We start from the raw sequence: 22,857 nt of genomic DNA on the forward strand, positions 1-22,857 counted from the left end.
CTTTCTTGGAAACAGAGACCGCCTTCTGGCAGGAGCCAATCCATCAGTGGGCAGAGCGTCTCACTCTTGAGTTTGTCACCTATTATGAAGTTTAACCCCTAAAACACAACCTCATGCACGTAGAAGTTACTTGTGCTAAAAATCAGATTATCTCACACATGCTTTCCTTCCAAGTCTTTAGCACAAGCACAGAATTCATTTACATTTGCATAAATAACGTGCTTTGCTTTGTATTAAACCTCTTCTATTTCTTTAAAAACCTTTAGAGTTCTGTGCTTTGGGCCTGTCTGCTTTTCTGCAAATATCCAGTATCCACACACTGTCCGTAAAACCTATCTACATGGTCTGTGAGCTGTTAACTATCACGGAGAAAAAAAAAGGCAAGTGAAACTAAGGAAGGAAAAAAACTCACATCTGTGTGTCAACCAAATGTAACACACACACACACACACACACACACACACACACACGACAATTTACAATATCAAAAGAAAATAGAATCACTTTTTAATTGACTTTCTCTTTGCCAGTTCTGAAGCTAAGCACTTGCTCCTTCCTTATTAACTTTAGTCTTTTGAGCAATTTTTTCCATTGTAAGCACTTTCTAAAAAGTCATTTTCACACATTTCTCAGATACATCAATCCTTCCGGCATTCCTCTATGCACACATTATGGTACCCCAGCTCTAAATATAAAAGACTTTTATTATGTCCATTAACCATGGACATATGTGCTCCAAAAGTTTCCTGACACGCAGTCATTTGTGGGTTTTTAATTATAAACAGAAAATATTCACTAGAAAAATAAAGAAGCAAGCCCATAAATATATCTTTATACATTTGAGTTTTGTTTGTATACGACAAAACGTTTGGCTCAATGGCTCTCCCCGCTGCCAGCTCCAGAATGTGAGCATGCATGCGTTTATAAACACACAGAGATGTACATACATTCACATGTACCATTAACTCCATGCATCGTGCAGGATTCAAACATCTGTAATTGCGGGTGCCGCCGCCTAATTTCTCAAAGAAGGGAGCAGATTTTTCTGACACCAGGTCTCACTCCACATGAAAAATTGAAACGGAAAGAAGGCAATGCCCAGTAAAATACTTGACAAACGAAGTCATATTTATTGAATGCGTTTTATTTTAACAACCAAAAAATTCTAACAGCCTAACAATGCACATAAGTTAAAAATTAATTATCACTTAGTGATAACAAAGATAGTTGATTTACATGGAAAAAAGAACATTTACAATATGTTAATCCTTATTCACATTGTTGATACCGCAATAAAACACAATTTGTTTTTTCATTTCACAAAAAAAAAAAAGGCGGGAAATTGTGCTTTGTCAAGAGGCACTACAAGAGAAAGTTTCTTCTTCCAAATAGATATTATATGACAGATATTGAATAAATAGACATATATGCATTGTAATTCGCAAAGATCTGGCAAGACCACAGGCTAAAATGCCCACAGATTCACTTAGAATCACTGCAAACTTGGCAGTGAAATTAAAAAATAAAAGGCAAGACTTAGCATTGAAAAATACCTAATAAATTTTTGGTTGAAGTGTAAAAGATACCAAATGCGGATGCCATCGATAGATGAACCACCTTGTAAGAGCTTGGCAAAATCAGTTTCCATTACATGTACAGAGTGACCTTCAGCAACAGTGTAAGAAGACAATTTGGAAAGAGTAACTCGGAGATCAGGAAGCAGCAAGCGTGGACTTTCGGATTAAAGCTGCAGCATACTACAGAAGCAGAAGGACGGGCTCAGGGCCTAACTGCAAACCACCATCCTTTTGCAAAGGTATGTGACGCTCGTGTCAGAGAATTTTTTCAACATCGTTATTTGAAAAAGTACAGGAAAATGTCCCTTTAAAAACTCCAGAGGTTACTGAGCAGCTAGATTAGCTTGTATTGCAACATGTCTTCTCCCTGTATATTGTAAGTTCTGAGTTAATATCTACACATAGAGGTTTTTTTTAACTCCTACCTTTTATACCTTTCAAATATATAAATAGTATTAACAGTTATATTACAATGTTTGTGTAGTAAACAGAAAATAACTTTCAAAGTGATATTGCATGAGGTCTTTGACAAGGTTGCATGAGAGCACAACTCCAAAAAAAATCCAACCGTGTGGGACTGTTTGATGGCCACGCCGAGGCATGGATTAGGTCCTGAAGGTGAGGTCACCTCTTGCAATTACTGTAAGTAAGAAGTGGGAAGTAATGCTACTGGTGCTTCTGATAGGAAGCTACAGGAGGTTTGGAGAGCTATAGTAGATTGCAGCTTTAATGCTCACTCCACTAAACAGCCAGTCGGCATTAGTTCTGCTTTACGTAAGGTAATTGCTCTGTAGGTAACTGAGAAGATGTTTCCATTTATGACGAGTAGGTGATTCCACTGAAATCGCTTCGCTTACTCTATTGCCTGGAGCTGCGCAATGATTCAAAATCAGGTTCTTGTTCAGGCTGCCATACCAGGGAAGGGATGAGGCATGGGAGGGCAGGGACCACAGACATTTGGTTAGGTGGATGGAATGTGTACGAAGAAGAGGAAGCCCCAAGTGAAACAGAAATAAGAAACATCTTTTGGGAGACGGAAGGATGGAGATTTATTTGACAGGGAACCCCTTTAACTGGGCAGCAACTTCTTTTCTAAACTTAACATTACATTGAACTATTTTCTATTAAAAAAAAAAGAAAAGAAAGAAAGAAAAAAGAGAAAACAGCAACAACAAACAACTTTTAAATGAGCAGGCTTATTAATTGTAAGGTTTGAAGCCACGAACAGTAAGTTTCACAATAAAATGTGGCTCATACTATGAATTCCGTACGTCCAACGTCAAAATGTCATTTTATCAAGACTGCACTTAAAGGACAAGTTTTCTCTGTACTGAATTACAGTTTTATTCATTTGGAATTCCACGGAAATGCATCTGTTCACTACAGGAATGACAAGTTGAATAACGGAACATATCGAGTCATTTTTAAGTGTGCATTGTGTCTTAAGAGCAATTTGACTTGTATCATTTTAAGGTGCCCTGATTTTTTTTTCCACTTTACTTTCTTCTTTCTTTTTGGCAGTGTTGATTTATTTTGTTAAATACATACCTCAAAAATTACCCATCAAGCTGCCAGATAGGAAGCCATAGAATTAAAAAAAAAAAAATCAGGGACAAACACAGAAAATAAATAGGAATTCAAAAATAGTCACCCCACCCTGAGAGCAGGCCGCAGTTTATCAAAAAGCCAAAGCGACTCACTGTGAAGTGGTTTTTTTTTTTTTTTTTAATACATAAACAAGTCTCTTCTTTAAGAACTCATTTCACAGTCTATTCTTTCGGATTGTAAAGTTCTCTGTCCCATGCAATTTAATATATATATGTAAATATATAGATATATACATATACATATACACACACACTTGTAGCTTCCTTCATTTATTTCGTAGATCTTTTCATCCTGGAACTTGCCTGATGTCTCTTCCGTAAGTGCAAGGATAATGAAGGCAGAGTCTCCTGTGATTATAATTACTATGATCCAGTCAATTGTAAAAGTGTAACACTTTTAGTGTCTTTGCCAAGGCGATGTCTGATTCGGAAATACTGAACTTATTCAGTCTATAGGTGTATCCTGTGCAACAAAGAAATGTCAAAAAAGGTAAGAAAAACAAAACAGACCAAAAAAAAAAAAAAAAAGACCAAAATAAAATAAAATAAAGTAAAAAAAAAAAGTTTTTAAAGAAATTAAAACAGAAAATCCTTGGACCGATGTATTGCTTTGCCTGGTAGGAGTTCACATTATCTCTGGTCAATCTCAGCAGGCGCGGCCTTGCTTTTTTCCGCATTTTCCTCCTCGGCCTCCACTTTGTACATCTCCTCAGAGCCTTCCTCGCTGTCGTTCTCCTCGGACTCCGTCAGCAGCTCCTCGTCCTTATACTCAGCCACGTCCACCGCGGAGCCCAGGTGTTCCTTGAGCTTCCCATGATGCTTCACATGATACCGCTGGTTCTGGAAGAACTTGATGATGGTGTGTTTGGGGAGATCCAGCTGAGCAGAAAGCGTGTGGATAGCTTCCTGATCGGGATACAGGCCCACATCATGAATAAAGCTTTGGAGGATCCCCAGGGCTTCCAGGGAGATCTTTGTGCGAGACCGGGGCTTTTTGGCACAACTGTCTTCAGTTGGAGGAGGTGGGGGAGGAGCTTCTTCTCTGGGAGGGGAACTCTCCTTGGCTGGCTGAGACTGCTGTCTATGAAGGACCTGATAATTAAAATAAAGAAAAAAAATTTAACACTTGACTCAGGATTTCACCTTTCAAAAGCCATCATTCCTCCTAAGTGTTGTTGTCTATCTATCTACCTTTGGAGTACTGCTGCAGCCATTTGTAAATCTGGGTCTTTCTGCAAACTGAAAAGAATTTCTGGAGATTTAGAATCTCATATAGAACAAGGGGGTGATAATAGTAAAGTCTGCTAACATTTATATTCCGAGGCACAAAGAAGTAAAGTCCTTTGTTGCCCAAGGTCATTTGCAGTCAAACAATCTGGCTCCAGAGCCTTTCCTGCTGTCAACCAGCATGAGATGCCACCTCTCTAAAGCCAAATGGCAAAGAAATTGGACTCAGTGAGAAGAAACCGCAGGTTCTACAGTCAGACCTCATGGGTTCAAGTTCAGACTCTTCTACTTAGTTGGGTGACCCTGTACAAGTCAGTAACAGCTTTTAGCCTCCACTTCGTTATCTATAAAAGAAGGATCAGACACTGACTTCCTACAGATGTTGTAAGAATTAAGCAACATAATGTATGTAAAGAATCGTGCTTACCTTACATCAGAGGTCGACAAACTTTTTCAGTAAAGAGCCAGATAGTAAATATTGTAGGCTCTGCAGGGCCACACAGTCTCTGTCGCAATGACTCAACTCTACCTTTGTAGAGTGAAAGCAGCCTTAAGTACTACGTAAGCAAACGAGTGTGGCTGTGTACTAAGAACTCTTTATTTACAAAAACAGGTGGCAGATCGGATTTGGTCATGGGCCATAGTCTGTCCCTCTCAAGCTACGGGCAAACATTTGATACATGATAGTAATTATTATCATCAGCCTCATAATTACCCTTAAGAGTGTAATAGAGTTAGTATTTCAGCCAGAAATAGTTGGTATTTCGGCCAGAAAAATCAATACTTCATAGAATTAGGAAGAACTTTTATTTTCTTTCAGCCCTGATAATGATCCTTAAGTAATGGTTTTAAAAAATACAAAAACTTCCAAACTAATTGAAAGATATAACATCCTTCTTAAATGAGGAATTTTAAATGACTAATCTACAGTCACATAAATGGACCTCAATATCACTATAAACTATTAATACTCTGTTTTGCACATACTCCCTAATTTGTTTTTTAATCCTTAAGATTTTCTAGTTGTTGTAATTAATTTACAATTTCTCCTTTATCTCTACATATTCCCCACTCGTTAAAAATTGAAAACAAAACAAAATAAACGTCTAGTGTTTAAATTTCTAGACCCAAGATGGAGCTGCCCTTAGCTGTGGTGCTACATCAGCAGACTGAACTTCCACAGTGCATCCAGTCTGCCAATCCCCAAATGCCAAGCCAACTCTGGGCTCTACACTTATTTTCTGGTTCTTTGATCTTTCTAAATACAGTCAGATCTGCAACCCCAGACAATCATGCCCTGTTTGTGTTGCCATGTCTTACGATGTATAAAATTTGATCTTGCCCAAAATCCCACAGAGAGGGTGCACCCTGTTTGTGAGGTACCATAGTACCCCAACTCCTGGATTGTTTTCCCTGAATAAAGGAAAACTATATTGTTTTGGTTGTGTCATTCGACACTAGTTAGGCAAGCTTATTCTTGATCTTCATAACTGCTTCTTCAATATCATCTCTCTGCATGAATAATTTCCCATTTTAACATTTATTTATGAACCTCTTCAATGTGACCCAAAAAAGCAAGCTATACAGAGGAGACTGCCATAGAAACTTGCTCCTCCCTCCCTGCTCCCATCATAGGCCTGTGTGACATGGACTTCATGGCAAGGGGGGAGGATCGCTGGATCCTGCAGAGGAGCCTCTGCCACTACTCACACCTTACAAAAAACCAGCAGCAATATTACGACAATTAAAAGGCTGCTGTGATGGTCCACAGTAAGAAGCGTTATGTCAGCTCCAAAGACAAAGACCACATTTCCTATACTCAGATCAATGCCTGACTTTCTGGATCCTCCCAAAGCTTTTAAGAATAGTGAGTTCACATATTAAAAAACATACATTTCTCTTTTACCATTCCCTCTTATTTCATGCAGTCTCTTTCATGTTAGAGCAACAAATTAAACATTTTCCAGAGTCCAGGGGGAAATCAATGCAATCAGTGCAGAAGAAAATAGGTCTAGTTACCTTAAAGAATCCATGGTACCACCATCCTCACTACCATTACCACACACTACCCATATGACCCATTTTCTTTTCTTGGCTATGAAATATCAACATCAAAGCAAGCATTAAGAAAAAAAAAAATCCACCATCTAGAGTCCACTCCCAGGGACCATCTGATGAAAAAACAATTTCTTACCAATGTGAAAATGTCAGTCTTTTAGATGGAATTTACTAAATATTAGCGCACATGCAATTGTTACCTGAGCAAGGTAACAAGCTGAAGAGGATGAAACTTTTCAAAACAATAATTGGCAATCACATCACAATCAAAATAATAATCAAAAGATAATCAAATGCAAATAAGAATATCCATCATAATAAGCTGACGGCTGGTGGCAGAAAGAAATCTAAAATGCAGGACCATAAAACGGTGGCACTAAAGGTCCATATAATGTTGACCAATTAAAATGAATGTTCTTGGCATTTTCTTTACTACTTTCAACTACGAGTAAATTCATGTGGTCTGCTGTGGTAAGCTGGCATCAGCAAAAAATTGAGAGCTCTGTTACTTCAACATCCTAATTATAGCCGGAAGGGAACGTAGATCTGCGCTGCGGGCCCGTTCAGGGCGCTTTGACGGCAGAAGAGATTTGCTCTGAGGTCGTCGTCTGGGCAACCTGACCATTGTAATAAATGAGCCACTGTGGCAACAGGTGAGAATTTTGCTTTTTGGTGAGAAAGAGAGGGACAGAGCGAGACACTGACATTATATATGAAATATGTACGCAAAGAATACACACTCAAGCTCGAGTACCTCCTATTAGAGCAATTGCGTTAATTGGAAAACAAAAGAGAATTAAAGTGCCCCATTTTCTAAATTATGCTTGCCTTCTGTAGTAAAAGTCAGCATAATGGTTCCATTTAGTTAAATAATTAGATTGGTTCTTTAGGGGTTTTCCATTTTGCACTGGTTAGATTTAAAGAGATTTTCCAAAACTATACTTTGAAGTTACTATAATCTTTCTGCATGATAGGGTTTGTTCTTCTCCTAGGTCCAACCAGATGGCTGACTTGGCCCCTCTTGCACAGACTCTGGCGGTGCTGACACATGCCAACAGGGAAGCCCCCCGTCACCCGGCAGGGGCAGGGCGAGGACAGGAAGAGCTGCCGCTTGCCGGACGCTGGGCCAGGCAGCGCTTACAGCTCCACACAGATGAGCCTACTTAGTCCTCATGGTTGCTCAGGAAGGTACTATTTGGATCAAGAATAGCCTGGAAATAGGCACTGCCTCGGGAAAGCCCTTTACATTGGAGATTATTAAACAGGGAGCAGGGGCAGCCCCGGCGGCTCAGTGGTTTAGCGCCGCCTTCAGCCCAGGCCTGATCCTGGAGACCTGAGATCGAGTCCCACGTCGGGCTCCCTGCATGGGGCCTGCTTCTCCCTCTGCCTGTGTCTCTGCTTCTCTGTCTCTAATAAATCAATAAAAATCTTTAAAAAAATAAATAAATAAACAAATAGGGAGCTGTTTCGGTGGGAGAAAGTAGGTTTTCCAAGGGACAACGGTAATGTTACTGCCCGTCACTGGAGAAGAGATGTTTCTCAGAGAAGTAACAGCAAATGAAATATCCTACAAAGAGAAATGTTTATTTCTGGTCAGACAGTGCTCTATATGGTGAGTTGGGTGGCGTGACAATATCTCCAGGAAGAAGGTTAGGCAACATTTTGAGCATCTCAGAGCAGGTAAGGAGAGCGCAGTCAAAATAGAGAATGACCAAATGAGCAGCTCTAAAGTGCAACGGCCTTCCAAGGTACCAAAGGGCCTGCCTCAGGTTTCTCAGCCACACGGCCACATTGGCTGCGATTCCCTTTCAACCACAATATGCAAAAGACCTGAGACAAAAAGACTCCCCAAGTTCTGTCCAAGGATCTGCGTTCTCCCCCAAATGTTCTAATTACTCCAGGCAGAAAGTTGTTTATTGTCTCTAGACAATTTTTAGAAAGAACAAACAACGAAACCACTACATAGATTTCCTCACAACCAATTGTGCATTGGCTTAGTATCATGGTAATTAAGGAATTCTTAATGTCTCGCAGTGCTCCCTTCCAGCTGAACAAAAGTAGAGCCTAAGATGCTTATGGGTGGTCTTTTGGAGACAGGGCAGGGCGATCAATACAACCTGGTCTTAAGATCTTCCCATCTAGATGGCAGGAACTTTTCTTCATTTTCTTACATCTTAAGTAAATAATGTCAATTCTTCTAGCCTCGTCTTCATAGGATAGGGTTCTGAATTCCCATTTAACTGAACTTTAGTTTTCCTGTTTGAATTTCTCAGAGATGCTCAAAATTCCTTGTTGGTTAAGTAGATGAATCAAGTCTGGCTCCTGTTCCAACCAAGTACCCTTAGTAACTTAAGTGTGAGGCTAGGCCATTGATTCCTGTTGGACGGACCTTTAAGTCATTCCTGTTCCTCCGCTTATTTGACAATTCAGGCATCTATTTTCTGGCTAATGTTTTTTGTTTGTTTTTTTCTTTAACTACAAAATTTACAATTACTTCAACCAAGACAGAGAATGTCCTGCCAACTGAATCAAGATATATGTTCTTTTCTAACGAGTTCTTCACACAACCAGATTATCGTTTTCTGGGGTTTTTCTTTAAGTTAAGGTGAATGGAGCACTTTCCTAGATAATTACATTACATAAAAAAAAAACCCCTGCCCAAGTCCAAACTTTCCAGCCTCAACCTTTTTTCTTTTTAAAAATAGGCCCAAGTTGACCTTTTCTATTCATAATGCCCACCATCTCTCTTCACGTGATTTTCCCAAATAACAGGATATATTGTTCTGTAAAGATCACCATCCGTCCCTTTACTTCTGACCCTTGCAAACTGAAGCCTGATCATTCATCCTACTAGCTCTAGATTTAGATTTTTTCTTCCATCACAACTAAACTTAGTCAACAATTCATCTCTAATAATTTCTACAAAGAGTTTTATAGCTTCTCTTGTCAATTTTTCACTATGACAACTCGTGTTCATAGCACTGAAATGTCTCAGTAGCTTCAATGATAATAGTGGTGGTGGTACTAGTAGTAGTAGAAGTAGTAACAGATGGTAGCATTCATGTAAAGTTTATGCGCTAAACACTGGTTTAAATGCTAAAAAATATGTTAATTTTACTTAATTTTATTTATTTTCACAGTAATCCTGCAGGTAGATATTTTTGCCCCCATTTTAGGACGAGAAAACTGGAGTTCAAAGAGAGTAGAGGTAATTTAGAACTGGTATTCTAAACACATATCTGCCTAATTTTAAATCCCATGCCCTTAAACATTATGTTCTCCTGCTTTCTATGAGCAAGATTACATAAGGAGAATGAACCAGGTCTCTAGACTTTGAGATGACAGACCATAAATAAAATATCAGGTAGTAACAAATATTATAAGCAAAAAAAAATTGAGAAATGCAAAAGAAGAACTGGGGTTTAGATGCAGTCACTCAAGGAAGGCTCCTGAAGGAGGCAGCACTTGAGGAGAGGTCTGAAGGAAGTGAGGAACAAGCCATGAAGAAGAGCATTCCAGGCAAAGGAAACAGCAAGCAAAAACACAGTAGGGAGGAATATATTTGGTATATTTCAAGAACATCAAGGAAGGCAGCATGTTAGAGCTGCACCACCCAGGACAGCAGCCACTAGCTACATGTGGCTATTTAAAGGGGTTTTTCTAATCTTTTTTTTTTTAAGATTTTATCTATTTATTTATCTATTTATTATCTATTTATTTATCTATTTATTTATCTATTTATTTATTTATTATTTATTTATTTATTTATTTATTTATGAGAGAGAGAGAGAGAGATAGGGAGAGAGGGAGCATGAGCTGGGGGAAAGGCAGATAGAGAGGGAGAAGCAGACTCCCACTAAGCAGGGAGTCTGATGAGAGGCTCAATCCCAAGACCCTGGGATCATCACTTGAGGCAAATGCAGACGCTTAGCTGGCTGAGCCACCCAGGTGCTCCTATTTACATTTTGTTAGATTAATTAAAACTAGAAACAAAACTTAGTTCCTCAGTTATATTAGCCACATTTCACATGCTTGATTATCACATTGTGCAGTACCATACGGGGCAGCGCACTTCCACCATCACAGAAAGTAGTGTTGAACAGCTCTATGCTCAAGAGAAATGACAACTGTGAGGTCGCCAAAGCCAGAGTATGTTGGGCCCTGGCATTCGAGTATCAATGTGATGAAAAGCCCTCACAGTGGGACTGCACTCATAATCTGATTTAGGCAGAAATATAGGAGGGCTTGAAACTGCCACTATTAGTAGAGAAAAGAGAGATGTTCATATAGTCACATACTCAATAAGAAAAACTCAGTTCCTAGTACATCACTGGACTTTAAACAGAGTATCCCAAATGGCAACACTATCATAATAACAACCAGAAGAATGCACTGGTATTTCTATCCTCAAGAGAACAGTTAATTTACATTTAACTGATGGCTGCCTTCTTTATCAGAGGTACTTTTATCAGGTCTGGAAGGAATATGTTGAAGACAACCACAGCTTAAGAGAGCAAATAAATAAATAAATAAATAATAAATAAATAAAGTGTTGGTTTATCAAATACTTATGGGGTGTCTATCATAATTGAACCTATTAATTTACAAAACGTTCTAATATGTAGTCCTATCTCTAACAATTAAATGTTGATGAATACGTTACGGATAGGATATAAACAAATAGAAAGTTAAGTCTAATAATAAATTCCTTATTGCTGAAATCTCTTTGGGCTGAAATACGATATACACGTATGTAAATGGACATAAAGATAGTGATGAAGAAATAGAAGTTGTAAATATATTCAAAAGAGACATCAACTTCAAAATAAAACCCCAAACTTCCTTGCCCAGTGACAAAGCACAACCATGATACCGGCACATGTTGTTTCTCTGCCTTCAAAACTGAAAATTTTGAAAACACAAGGACAAAATGGTACCATGACAAAAGTCGACTAAGAGAGATAAAGCAGCTCTTCTTAAACCTCTCAGTGTTCAAATAGATTTTGAAGGCCTCAATGAAAACCAGCTGGGAGCCATGTGTAAAATATAATGGTTTTTGCCTGCAGGGAAGGAAGTGAGATCTTGAATGATTAAGTTCAGGAAAGTATATAATTCACTGTATCATTATGGGGTGAACTGGATTACTTATAATAAGCCAAGACTTTGTGGTCTTTCTTACATAGACAAAATGAGAAATTATTAGAAAGGTGACTGTAGAGGGTGGCTGATTCAGTGTGGGAATAGGTTAAAACAAAAGTTTCCCAGGTGGATGCATGCGCATCTCTGTGACAAGCCTTACCCTGAGGGCTGAGCTTCATCCAGAACTTCAGGTCCTAAATGGTAATGCTCATCAGTAGGAGATGAGAACATGGACAAGATGACTTTTGTCTATATTTATTTTGTGTTAATACCAGAATTATTTTTATTTGTTTAATTTACCTCACCTATAACAACAGAATGTAAAATAGTTGATCCCCAAAAGGAAAGCATTCTTCCACTAAAAGTCCTGAGAAAATATATTTAACAGGCAATAAGAACAATTGTTTCGAACAGTTGGAAAGCCCCTGTGCATAACTTGATTAGAATTTGTTAAATAAATAAATGAGTGAATGGTGCTGTTTTAAAATCTACGTAAAGTATCATGTAACTGAGATATCTGTCTTAAGTTTCAACAATCTAGCTCTACCCCCCTAATATTCCCTTTTCCCCAAAATCAGCACTTAAGACAATTAATTTTGGCTCAAAATTCACTGGGAAGAACTTAGTATTAATGATTGCTAACTAATATAAATATTAATGTAATCATTATATATCTATCTCACTTATTGGACTGTGAGCTACATGTTGGCACACCATATGTCTGGTGCACAGTAAGTGGTCAGTATGTCTTTGTTCTCCTGTACTGGATTAATTCCATATTCTTTATTTTCAGAACAGTTATTATTCTTGTTTTGCATAACTTATTTTTTCTTATTATTATTCCATTTTGGCAAAACTATGTTTAAGAAGTAAATAAACTGCCACTCATTATAAGAATTCCTGTCTAGTGGGTATCTGAAAGCAAGTATGACACATATTTTAATTATTTCTTATTTAAAAAAAAAAACTGCAGGGCATTGTATGACCTGTATACTGGCATGGTATATAAACTGTGAAGAGGAGTTTTGGGGTCACAGAGTTTTGGCTTTGAATCCAGTCCTTACCCTGAAAAGCACATGGGCTTGCTAGCCTCGCAATTCTGAGCAAGTCACTTTCTCTGAGCCACGGTGCTTGTTAATCTATAAAATCTTCCTTCTAGTGTTAGGGGGATTCATTGAGATAATGCAAGCTAAGTACTTAGAGTTCTTGGCATAAGCAAGACTTCCGTAAGTACTAACTACTATGAAAAAATGAGAGGAGGACTTAAACAGTAGTATAATGCCTCGTGTATTTTTCTATCGATTATGCTTATTACAAAAATTAGCAACAAATTCAGAGATCTGTTTGTCCTTTTCACTCCAAAGATCTACAGATCTACAAATGGGCATGTCCACCAGGAGTTTCCCTATCTCTTTCACTCATATACTACACACATCTTTGTTTTTTAACATGGCACCTCACGCATGGAAGTTGCCTTTTAAAGCATCTGTCACATGGAATTATATCTCATAGCCATAGACCCGTTCAAGGTGACACCTTCTATTTGCACAGCCTGGGGATTCTTTTGGGAACACATACTTCATCAGTTCTCAAAATGTGGTCCAGGGACCCCTGGGGAAATCCTGATTCCCTGTCAAGAAGCCTAGAATATCAAAACTATCTCTGTGGCAAAACTAAGACATTATTTGCCTTTTTGGCCATGCTGAAATTTATACCAGTGGTACAAAAGCAATGGTGGAAAAACTGCTAGCCTGTGAAAATAAATTAAGTCAATGGCATCAAACTGCGCTGGTAAATGTATTCTTCACTACCACGTGCACACCATAAAAATTCCATTTTCATTTAAGAATGTCCTTGATGATGCAGTAATATATTGTTAATTATAATAAACTCAACCCTTGAGTATACCCTCTTTTTAAAAGTCTGTGAGGAAATGGGAAGTACACAGAAAGGACTTGTATAGAATACTGTAGGAGGATGGCTGTCATGAGAAAGACTGCTTGTGTGAGATTTGTGAGCTGATGTAGCTGCCTTCGTCATGGAATAGCATTTTTACTTGAAAGAACAACTAAGAGACAAAATACAGTTACTCAGACTTGGGTATCTGACAGACATTTTCTTAAAAATGAAGTGAGCCTACCACTTCAAAGAAAATAATCTGACAGTATTTCTGCCAATGATAAAATTTGACCTTTCAAGCGAAAATTAAAATTTTGGAAAACATGTAATTAGTTCCCTAGTAGGCCCTCCTGATGATATTGGTGGTAATTTAACCAAAAATTTTAAATATGTTATACAATGGGGGGGGGGGGGGTGCCTGCGTGACTTAGTGGGTTGAATGTCCAACTCTTGATTTCAGCTCAGGTCATGATCTCAGGGTCCTGGGATCAAGCTCCATGTCAGGCTCTGTGCTCAGCACAGAGTTTGCTCGAGATTCTCTCTCTTCCTCTCCCTGTGCCCCTCCCTCCACTCATACTCTCTCTTTTTCAAATAAATAAATCTTTTAAATCAATCAGTCAGTCATACAATGAAATGTGTTAGCATTTGGAAGATCTGCATCACTCAGTTAATTGATATTTTCCAAATGATATTTGCATATTACAAAATTATGTATAGGTAAAAGATCCATTCAAAGTACAAGGCCGAGCAATGAATTATAAAATATGTAAGTATGAAAGTTTATCAATGTCTTTAGATCCCACTTTGCAACTTTTACAAAACTACCATTTGCAAGGTTTTCCTGTAGTAACAAAGAAAAATATCACAATGACCTGGAAAGGCTATTAAATTACTCCTCCCTTTTCCAATCCCTTGTCTGTGTGAGGCTTGATTTTCTTTTACTGCAACCAAAGCCACATATTGTATTAGATTAAATGCAGAAGCGATTATGAGAATCCAGTTGTCTTCCATTAAGCCAGACATTTAAAATATTTGCTATATATATATTATATATGTATATATTATATATAAACAATGGTAGTCTTCTCATTTTTTTGTTTTGGAAATAGTTATTTTTCATAAAAATGTACCATTTACATATATGCACATATATTATTTACAATTATTTTTTAAATTAATAAACATTTAAAACTATCTCAGAATTAATTTCTAATGTGTCAAATATTGATAGATATATTATTACTGGAGTCCTCAATAGTAAAGAGAGAAAGAGGACCGTGAGACTAAAAAGTCTGAAAATTCTACTACATGAATCACACTCAACATATAGCCCTTTCTCCTAATGAAAACAAGACATTTAATATAAAATGCAGAATGTCCCCTTCAGTCAAAAAAATCCTTACTTGTACCAAGTCACCAAGGAAGGTCTTGGAGAATAAATAAGTGTAAGAGAAATTACACATGCATTATGATCTATCTCTTGACCTTATCGCTCCAAGACATTTTGGAAGGCAAAACATTCTCCTAGATATACAACTCCGCACTATTTCTAACTTTGAACGATGTTACTTGAGTTGACTCTTATGGTTGTAATTTCACATCCTAACACTATTATAAGACTTATTAAAAACCATGGTTTAGTTTTGTTGCTTTTTTGGATTATACAGTATCCTAAGGTCAAAACTCAGGAAATCTGTTATTAAACACACACACACACACACACACACACACACACACACACACACACACAAAACACAAGTATCCATGAAGTGATGACAAATTACAGACTACAGGTGTTAGATTACATTTTGACTCCAGGCAGGTTTAATATAAGTTGGTCTCCTTTTACAATTGCTTTTAGCACATACAGCTCTAGGAAAGGGATTTAAAAAAAAAAAAAAAGAGAGAGAGAGAGAGAGAAAATAAGAAAAAAAAAGAGTGGTGCTCAATAAAAGAAGAGCATGTCAGGAGAAATCAATACAAACAAGCAAAATGGTAGGAAGTCTGACATGGAAATATGTGTTCAATTTCATCCAGCCTTAGTCTGAGTTTCCTTTAATATTGTAACCAAGATGGTATTGGAACATCGTGTATGTTTTTAATGCAGTTTAATAATTGTTTCTCAAAATAAACACTTTGGTCAAAGATAAAAGCATAAAAACACTGTGACACAATAATCTGTTAAAATAAACTTAGGGGATGGAGGAAGTATAGTTCTTAAAACAGCCTTTGGCTTATATCATTTCCTTTTTGGTAACAAATTGAGAACAACTATACCAACAACTTTGGTATAGTTCGGAGGAGAAAAAAAGAGGAATGTTGCAGTCATTAATCTGACTATTGGGAGTGGCCAGATCTGCAAACACTAAAGAGGTGGGTGGGTGAGCCACTTTTTCAATATAAGGAGATGAGTGGACAGACAGTAAATTAAGCAGGCTCGAGATGACCATATGTCATTCAAATGGATACCACACCACATAAAAAACAATCATCTCTCCTGTCAGAATCTAAGAAAGGTAAAACACGGACATATATTGAACCTAATGACAATTACACCTTTCCCTCCAACAGCATCATCCATTAAATTAATTTATATGACCATCTAGGGCCTAACATGACCAAAACCATTCCACAAATGTGACAGACATAAACCATGAGAGATTCGGGGAAGAAGAAACTCTTCAGGATGGTCCAGGCCACGACCATGTGCCCTTCTACCTGGGAGAAACCATCTCCCAGCCCGCCCACCCCAATCTCATTTGCTTGACACCCATAGCATTAATTTTCTCCCTGTTTCCCACACACCTCCACTACCTTTTACAAGGTCTTCTCAAATCACAAAACTCAGCCTAAAAATTTACAGAGAAGACCCATCATTTGAAGACCAGATTCAAGATACAGGTATTATTAAAACGTCTTTAGAGACTTTATATTTGAGTTAAAATGAGATAAGAGTAACATGGACATGATCAGATATGGCAGTTACCTCTGGGATTGTGACTTTTAAATGAATGCCATGATTTGTCTCATTGGTATAATCAAGAAAAGAGTGGCTTTTGCATCAGCATGAATGAAAGAAAAGCTCTTAATTCAACTTAGAGACACCACTGTAACGAAGTGAAAGAGTAAGGTTAGGATGACTTTAGTACCGGAATTAATAATAGTATTAAAAGAACCAACCTGGAAATTCATAATATCAATGGCAAAAGGCCAAGATAAAAAGATATGTAAAGGGTTCAAAATAAAAACCACCATTAGAATTATTAAACAGTTAACCTAGTTAACTAAATAAGTCTCAGGTGAAGTAAAATGTGGCCCAGTAGAATGTGTGTGAAAATAACTTCAATAAATGCCAGTAATACAGTTAAGTATCCAGGGAGATCTGAAATTTGATTTTTTTTTAAAGAAATTCAAGGTAAGCTTAAAAGAACACAGCAACTATTTCTGATAAATAAATATCATCCAATAATTTAACCAAAGCAGAACTTTGATTCCTTTTAAGTGAAAACACATTATGTTAAATGGAGGTAGAGAACAGATACATTTTGTGGACATCATGTAGCCAGCCAAGGACTATATAATGATTCCTACAGTAAAGCAGGAGAGTGAATTCAAGCTACTTCCAAAGCACTGGAATAAACCCTTACTCGCCCCGATTTACACAAGATTATATAATGTGACTTGGTAGTCCTATGTCAAATTCCTCTAATTATTTAAATCCTATAATTAGGATATCGTTAAAGTGCTTCCTATCTTTTGGACTTTGCTTCTTAAAAACAACAAAAAACTAATCTCACAACACCAAGGGCTGCCATTGCATTTGTGATTCAGAGAGGGAAATGGACATACGAAATTGAGCTCTGACCCCAAATCCCACACCCCTGAGACTAACATGGAACAAACATGCTCACTGCTGTCTGGCTGATAAATGGAGAAAAATACAAAAATATGGTCTGTTTAAATGTAAGTTTTAACACAAATTCGTGTCAGTGTGAATAAACATCTAATTAAAATATAAAAATGACACTCTGAATGGCAAAGGATACTAATTCAATGTTTCAAGTGTAGAGTTTAAAGTGAAGACAAAGAAGTTAGGAAAAATTAGGATACATTATGGAGAAGTTCCTCTCCTAAATGTTAATTTTAAGTGGGTTATAAAGGGATTTTTCCGTTTTCTATCTTTGTGTACCATTTTTAAAAAGCATATACCCAATCCTGTCAAAATTTGCTGGTATAAAAAAGAGATCCTCTTCCTGATAAAGTTCAGCCAAGACTCAGTTTAAGATAAAAAAAAATCCCCATCATTGTGATGGCATTTATGTGTTAACACAACTAGTGACACTGCAGTTATATACTGTTTTCCAGTTCCCTGAAGAAGAGCGTTTAAGGGTGTGTGGATTCCATCCTTTACTTGGGGGAAAAGAAGACAGAAGGTAATCCATGTGCTTGAGGCCTCACATGGGCTACTCAGAATCCCATGATAGGCCACATTTTCTGTATAATTTTTACAGTTGGGGCACTTAGAAGTCAGAACAATCTGACAGTTATGGTTAGTGAAAATATTAGATGTTCGCCAATAAAATAACTACCTCAGCATATTTTTCGCTTTCTGGATGTAACCACTTAATAACAGGACTTGAGAAAAACTGTACTGTGTGAATCAAACACATAAAAGTACAAATATTCCTTTTATAGAAAGCAAATCTTAAGCAGTGCATTATAATCAACCATTCTGGTAAAAGACAAAATATCTAGCATTACCACACCACTGACATATTATGGTTTATTCTACCCTGAAGTCCAAACTGGGTAAACAAAGTCAAATGATCAAAGAGGGGTTTTCTCCTCAGAGGATGAAGTTGAGACCATTGATCTCTAGGTAAGATTCCTTGGGGTTTACCAATGAAAAGGTGTCAAGTGAGAGCTTATCAAACACAATCATTTAATTTCATCAGAGACTGGTTTTTCTTAGTACTATTTTCTTTCAAGAGAAAAAGAATATGGAAAAATTAAATGATGTGAAGTAAGATTTCCTGAAGGTTGATTCTAGAGTATCCTTTTAAATTCTAAACCACTTATAATTCATTACTCGGACCCCAGTTTTACAACCTCCACATTAATGATCTAACTGAAACCAGGTATGGGGAAACCTTTGCTTCTAAACTTTGTGGTAAGTGCATGGGGTGAAAGGTAGAAAGCAGATGGGACCAGGCACTCTTGTTTAGACAGTGGTTTCCTCAAGAAAATAAATCTGCTCCCACAGTACCAAAGATGGTCACTGGAAAGATAAATCTCAGTTCCTAACGCCCAGGGGAGGAGTAACTAGATTGGCCATTCCTTTTCGCACAAGGAAGATTCCAGTCTCTAAGCTGTGGATGAACCATTCTATATCCCGGAGGCCAGTCACGTGACATTCTCATCTATCCAGATTCACGAAGCAAGCCCAGTCTTGTTCTCTGTGCCTCATCGCCTCGGCTTTTCTAAGTGGATTTGCTTACCATGTGCAAGTCCTCAGATACTAGAACTGTCCCATCATTATACTTTCAAATGTGAATTTGCTTGGCGGTTGGGCGGGGGGGCTTACTTAATAGCTGAAAACCTAGTACAAAGCATACTTACAAATGACAGTAACAGGGAATTAATCATTTAATCATTAACATTCTCAGCTGGTGCCCTAACACCTCTTCAACCCAACTTACCCCACCATCTGAGAGTTCTTGCTGTCTCTTCCCCGTCATCTGAAACTCCACATCTAGTCAATCCCATGTGCTCCTGATAATTGCTTTGAAACAGTTCTTGGACCAGTTTTCCCTTGTCCCATGTCCCCCATGACTGTTATTCTGTCCTTTATGATCCCTTGTCTGAATTACTGTAACTTCCTCCCAACAGGCCTCCTGCCATGGCCAACAGAGCATCTTGCCAAAGGCCTTCAGTGGCCTTAAGATGGCTCAAGGCCTCCTGCATATCCAACGGAGTTCTGAGACCCCACTGTAGCTTTTGTCTGTTTCTGTCCATGATCTTCAACCCCTGCCTTTTGGGCAGTGCTCTAAAGCTCTAGCTCCACCCTCATGCTCTTTTGTTCCCCTGACCTCTGGCGCCTCCACTTCTGCTGTCTCCTTTACCCAGAAAGCTCCTCTAAGCAGGAGCTCTATAAGAGATACTGAGCAGCACTACTTTCTGAGTCCCCTGGTTCACCTGGTTCACCAGGTTATGGGCAAACGCGTCACTCTTTTGTGCTTTCCTTTCTCTGTACTTACAGAGTACTGTATTACGTCATCTGTCCTTGGACCTGTTTCTCCACAAACCTGTGTGCTCCTTAGGGGTAGATTCTGTGTTATATTCATCTCCACACAGCACAGGGTCAGGCACTATGTTTTGAGAGAGCAGCTGAAACCTAAAATGGATCCTAACATTTCCAGAATTCTTCTGTAGTGGTAGTAGCCACATTACACAAGCCAAAAGTCTTAGAACACGTCTAATACTTCTAAGGGGAGGAAAAGCAAGCAAAGGGGAAAAACACAGCAAGTTCATATAGGCACTCATTTAAAAATACACTTATTACTGACAAGAGTTGAATTATACGTTTGCAGTAATGTGTTAAATTCATACAGTGGTTCATGCAGTTCTTTAATTTCCCCCAAATCATCTAATTGAAACCTCTCCAAACTGTAAAAATACTTCTACTCTCAACAGAGCTCAAAAGGCCTACAGCAGTTTCTATGACAAAAAAAGTTGCTAGAGACAAAATAGCAAAACAGCAAATAACAATGACAAAATCCATATTAAGACAAAAAAAGGGAACCTTCAAAAAAGAATATACAAAAACTAGATACATTTGCTTTAAAATGGATCATCTGTATCACAAGAAAAGCCTGAGACAAAATGGCTCCCAAAGGAGTGACATGTGAAAGAATGTTGCCCATCTACCAAAAGCCATGGAAAGCACTCTAGGTCTTTTCTAAAAACAAATAATAAACATCAAGAATGATTATCTTTGGCGTATAATGAATGACATTAACCCATGTGTGAAGAACCAACAACAACAACAACAACAACAAAAGTAACACAAGTAATTCAAAGTCTATATTTTTCTCCCCACTTTGATTCAATCTCTATAGTTCCAACACCACACAACCAAAATGAGGCAAAATGGTTTAAAGTTGGGGCCAGAAACTGCCTTTGCTGTTTCCTGCCTGCCTTGGTAGCTTATTTAGATTTTATTATATAATTTGTTTTTAAAAATATTCAACTAAAACTAAATAAATCATAGAAGTACAGAAAATCTAGAAACTAAATATAAGCCATCACACTGACACTCATGGAGACCAACAAGCATGTGGCATCAGAGAATGCTTTTGTTTCCAGGTGTATTGTGTGTGGATAAGGTATTACATGACCACTCTTACTAAAAGTATCGTTAGCTTTGTCAGGCTCTGTTGGAACTGTAATGCCAGACTGAACAAAAAATTGTATGAAAATTCTATTATCATATTAAAACACTTGATCACGTGTACTCTCAAGATTCCCAACTTTCTATTTCTGAGAAGAGAACAGATTTAATGAGGTATTTTCAAAGTAGAGCTGGTAAAGGGAATATTTGTGAAAAGCACTGCCAAAAAGACAATTCATTTGGTAGACACAGAAAAGGCAAAATTTACCACATATACTGGAGCAATGGGTATTAAATAGTCATCTCTGAATAAACTCTACAAATCAATATGTTCCTTTTGGTCCAAACTGCAGACGGCATTGCCTAAAGGAAATCTCTAAGGTCAACCAGCAATTAACTGAAAGGTTTTGATTGAAAATGCTATTGACTGCTTTCATATCAGATAGCTTCCTGGTTATTATACCGCATGGGCTAAGTAGGTGCCAAGACATTAAACTGTCAATAATCTATTAATACTGGAGTGCTACGCTCACTCCCCCCGAATCTGCAGGCAGAGATTTTCAAGCCAAGTACCTGCTTAGAACTAATGCAAATTCCCCAACCCTGATAGGAAAATCATATCTTTATTACCTCCCAGCTTAAATGCCTGGGAGTGTTGACAGATTATAAGAAAAATATTCAGATAATAAATGCTCATTCAGATGAGTTAAACTAACATTTATTTTTCAAAGAATTGCTAAAGGGATGGTGAACATGTCCTGGAATCTGACTTTCTTTCTAAGCCATATTTAACAGTTTCTAAATTGAATGTAATAAACACTTTACAAAGAGAAATGAGAAGTTATTTAAAGTGAGGCTCATAGGTCCCTGCCACTCAGCATCTGGAAAGCAGTTATACACAGGGACGGGGGAGGGGGGCTTTTAATGAATTTAATAGAGAAAAGCACTTTAATTAAATGCTGTCAAAGTGGATTGTATTAATGACTGCACACAGAGGAATTTAAAGCAAGCCAAGTTTATTTAGCAAATAGAAGCTGGGCGCTCGAGGCCTGCAAGTATTTATGTTTCCACAGTTGCAGTACATCTAGAAGATGATGATGGTGCCAAATGAAACCATTGAGTTATTAGATATGATTTTATTTATTGTGTATTATTAAAGTTTCAAATGCCTCAGGGGAATTAATTTCATTTTCAAAATGAAATACCACATTTGATCCGAAAGGGTTAAGAAAAGAAAATACGTCCCCAATTTTTTCTGTGCTCTGGAATTGTGATGCAGCACAGTGGCTCATGGGGATGACCTTTTCCAGGTTTATCCAGTCAGAATTCACTCCACTGCATAGCAGTGGCAAAGAAATCGATGACGGTATTTCTTCTATGACTGTTTTCTGTTTTTTTTTTTTCCTTTTCAGTGATTCGCCACTAAATACAATTCATTCTATTACACATAGCAATAAGCTGAAAAATGACCAAAGCTCCTAAAAATCTCCATGAAAATTTGGTTGCCATAACTTTCTTAATGAAAAACATGAGTAGCACAAACTTCTACAAAGGAAAAGGTATCAAATGTTTGACTTGGGGCAAGAGGGAAAAAGGGGTCTTCCTCAGTGTCTTCTATTCAGAGGCTGACCACAGAACAAACCTATTATTAATGATAATATTTTAAAAATAAACAAAGAAAATATGAGCCTTAATGCATGAAAGCTGTAAAAGATTGAAAAGCTGGTCTGGCTGGAAAATACTATGTGTGTGTCAAAATGATTTTCTCTACCGTTTGTAAAAATGTAATTATCCATGATATGCTATTATCCATGATATGCTACAAGGGTGAGGGATTCCAAGTAAATCCATTGGAAGCTGAGGATTCGCCTTTGGTCTTTAGTTCCTGACACCACCGTGTCTGTGAGATCACAAACCACTGCCATGATTTACCACATCCTTCTTGCAGTTATATATACAC

General features: G+C 37.7%; 1 protein-coding gene across 2 annotated transcripts in view; it reads right to left on the bottom strand.

Annotated features, from left to right (window-relative positions):
* Positions 1–1,146: 1,146 nt before the first annotated feature.
* SATB2 (SATB homeobox 2) overlaps positions 1,147–22,857 on the bottom strand; it is a 185,837-nt gene continuing 164,126 nt past the window's right edge. For both annotated transcript variants that reach the window (XM_055345634.1, XM_055345633.1), the window contains one exon: positions 1,147–4,276. In XM_055345634.1, the coding sequence (XP_055201609.1) occupies positions 3,815–4,276 (462 nt within the window). In that variant the 3' untranslated portion in view covers positions 1,147–3,814. The remainder of the gene's footprint in view (positions 4,277–22,857) is intronic.

Source organism: Nyctereutes procyonoides, unplaced genomic scaffold, assembly GCF_905146905.1.
Source record: "Nyctereutes procyonoides isolate TBG_1078 unplaced genomic scaffold, NYPRO_anot_genome, whole genome shotgun sequence".
NCBI classification, from domain to species: domain Eukaryota; kingdom Metazoa; phylum Chordata; class Mammalia; order Carnivora; family Canidae; genus Nyctereutes; species Nyctereutes procyonoides.